The sequence below is a fragment of the Acanthamoeba castellanii genome (genome assembly GCF_000313135.1).
Source record: "Acanthamoeba castellanii str. Neff unplaced genomic scaffold scf7180000084762, whole genome shotgun sequence".
In the NCBI taxonomy this organism is placed as follows: Eukaryota; Discosea; order Longamoebia; family Acanthamoebidae; genus Acanthamoeba; species Acanthamoeba castellanii.
Window position 1 is genome coordinate 350,079 of NW_004457518.1, and position 1,325 is coordinate 351,403.

At 54.2% G+C, this 1,325-nt stretch overlaps 3 protein-coding genes across 3 annotated transcripts in view; 2 read left to right on the forward strand and 1 right to left on the reverse strand.

Annotated features, from left to right (window-relative positions):
- Positions 1 to 185: 185 nt before the first annotated feature.
- ACA1_235650 (uncharacterized protein) lies at positions 186 to 452 on the forward strand (the record flags this gene model as incomplete). Its single annotated transcript, XM_004341043.1, has 1 exon — positions 186 to 452. One exon carries the CDS (start codon positions 186 to 188, stop codon positions 450 to 452), a length of 267 nt encoding a protein of 88 aa, XP_004341091.1.
- A 207-nt stretch (positions 453 to 659) lies between these two features.
- On the forward strand, positions 660 to 1,305 carry ACA1_235660 (RasGEF domain containing protein; the record flags this gene model as incomplete). Its single annotated transcript, XM_004341044.1, has 3 exons — positions 660 to 758; positions 907 to 1,058; positions 1,137 to 1,305. 3 exons carry the CDS (start codon positions 660 to 662, stop codon positions 1,303 to 1,305), a joined length of 420 nt encoding a protein of 139 aa, XP_004341092.1.
- Positions 1,306 to 1,310: 5 nt separating this feature from the next.
- Positions 1,311 to 1,325, reverse strand: part of ACA1_235670 (uncharacterized protein) — a gene marked incomplete at both ends in the record, with an annotated part of 683 nt that continues 668 nt past the window's right edge. Inside the window, one exon of the mRNA XM_004341045.1 lies at positions 1,311 to 1,325. This exon is cut by the window's right edge and continues 147 nt beyond it. Coding sequence (XP_004341093.1) covers positions 1,311 to 1,325 — 15 coding nt within the window.

The window sequence follows — 1,325 nt, forward strand, 5'->3', positions numbered from 1 at the left end:
TATCCTTCCATCCATTTTGTTTGTTTCTTTACTGGATCTTTAGCTTTTGATATGTATCTCCATCTTGTTCATTTACTTTTTCACTTTATTTTGCCAATCGATTGGTGAGAGTGATCTCCTTGACTCTCGGTACTGTGCAAGAGGGCACTGGCGGAGAGAACGGCTCGGCGGCGCTGGCCAGTTTCATGCGCCTCTGGGCTCGGCACTTCTTCGGCGACCTGCGCCGCCGCGATCGCGTGGCCGTGTTGGGCGCCATGCCGGGCCTCGGCGACGCCAGGAACAACGAGTTCAAGCTGCTCTTCGTCCAGGCCAACCACCGCCTCGCGCGGATCAAGGCCACCCCGCCCGTGCCGGCGCCCAAGGGCCTCACGCTCAACCGAGTCGAAGAATTTGCCCACCTCGCCGACATGGTGCATCACACCTACCACGCTGCAGAGCGACGTATCGTCTGATCAGCTAACACGACCACCTCGTGGCAGGCCAACAAACTGTTTGCGGTCAAGGACCAGATGAGCATTGCCGTCGAGCTTACACGAACCGAAGCACGCTTGTTTCAGGTAGAGTCAGTAGTTGTCTGTGCAGGCGAGTAGGAGTGTCAATTATTGTACGACCTCTGGGTGGTTGGTCTTTTGCTGACCAGCTTTCGTGGTTGACAAAAGATGATCACAGCGCGCGAGTTCCTGGACCAGGCCTGGCAGCGCGAGGACAAGATCCTGTTGTCGCCTAACCTGACCAGGATCATCGAACGATTCAACCAGGTACCACGCAGCAGCACAACAACAACAACAACAACAACAACAACAACAACAACAACAACAACAACAACAACAACAACAACAACAACAGGAATGAATTCACTCACAACGTTGTAAACGTACCACCCTGCGCTGCAATTTGCGACACCAGGTGAGCTACTGGGTGGCGACGTGCATCCTCACGCAGTCCAGCATCGAGAAGCAGGCGCTCATCATTAGCAAGTTCATTCGGCTGGCGCTGGACTTGTTCAAGCTTCACAACTACAACGGTGTTGCCGAAATCACATCGGCGCTCCACAACAGGTATGCCATTCACACAATCACTGCATGAGGTGGCGTTGGCTGATGCATTGCTGACGGTTCTTCTCTGCTTTTGCACAGCGCCGTACAGCGTTTGAGGCAGACGTGGCTATTGATGCCGGAGCGACACCTGAAGAAACTACAGAAACTGGAACAAATCATGCAGCCCCAGCAGAACTTCTGGACGTACAGGTTAGTGTCGCACGCACAACGCACACGCGCACACACGCACACACCACCACGCTGCTGACACGCTCATCTCCTACATGG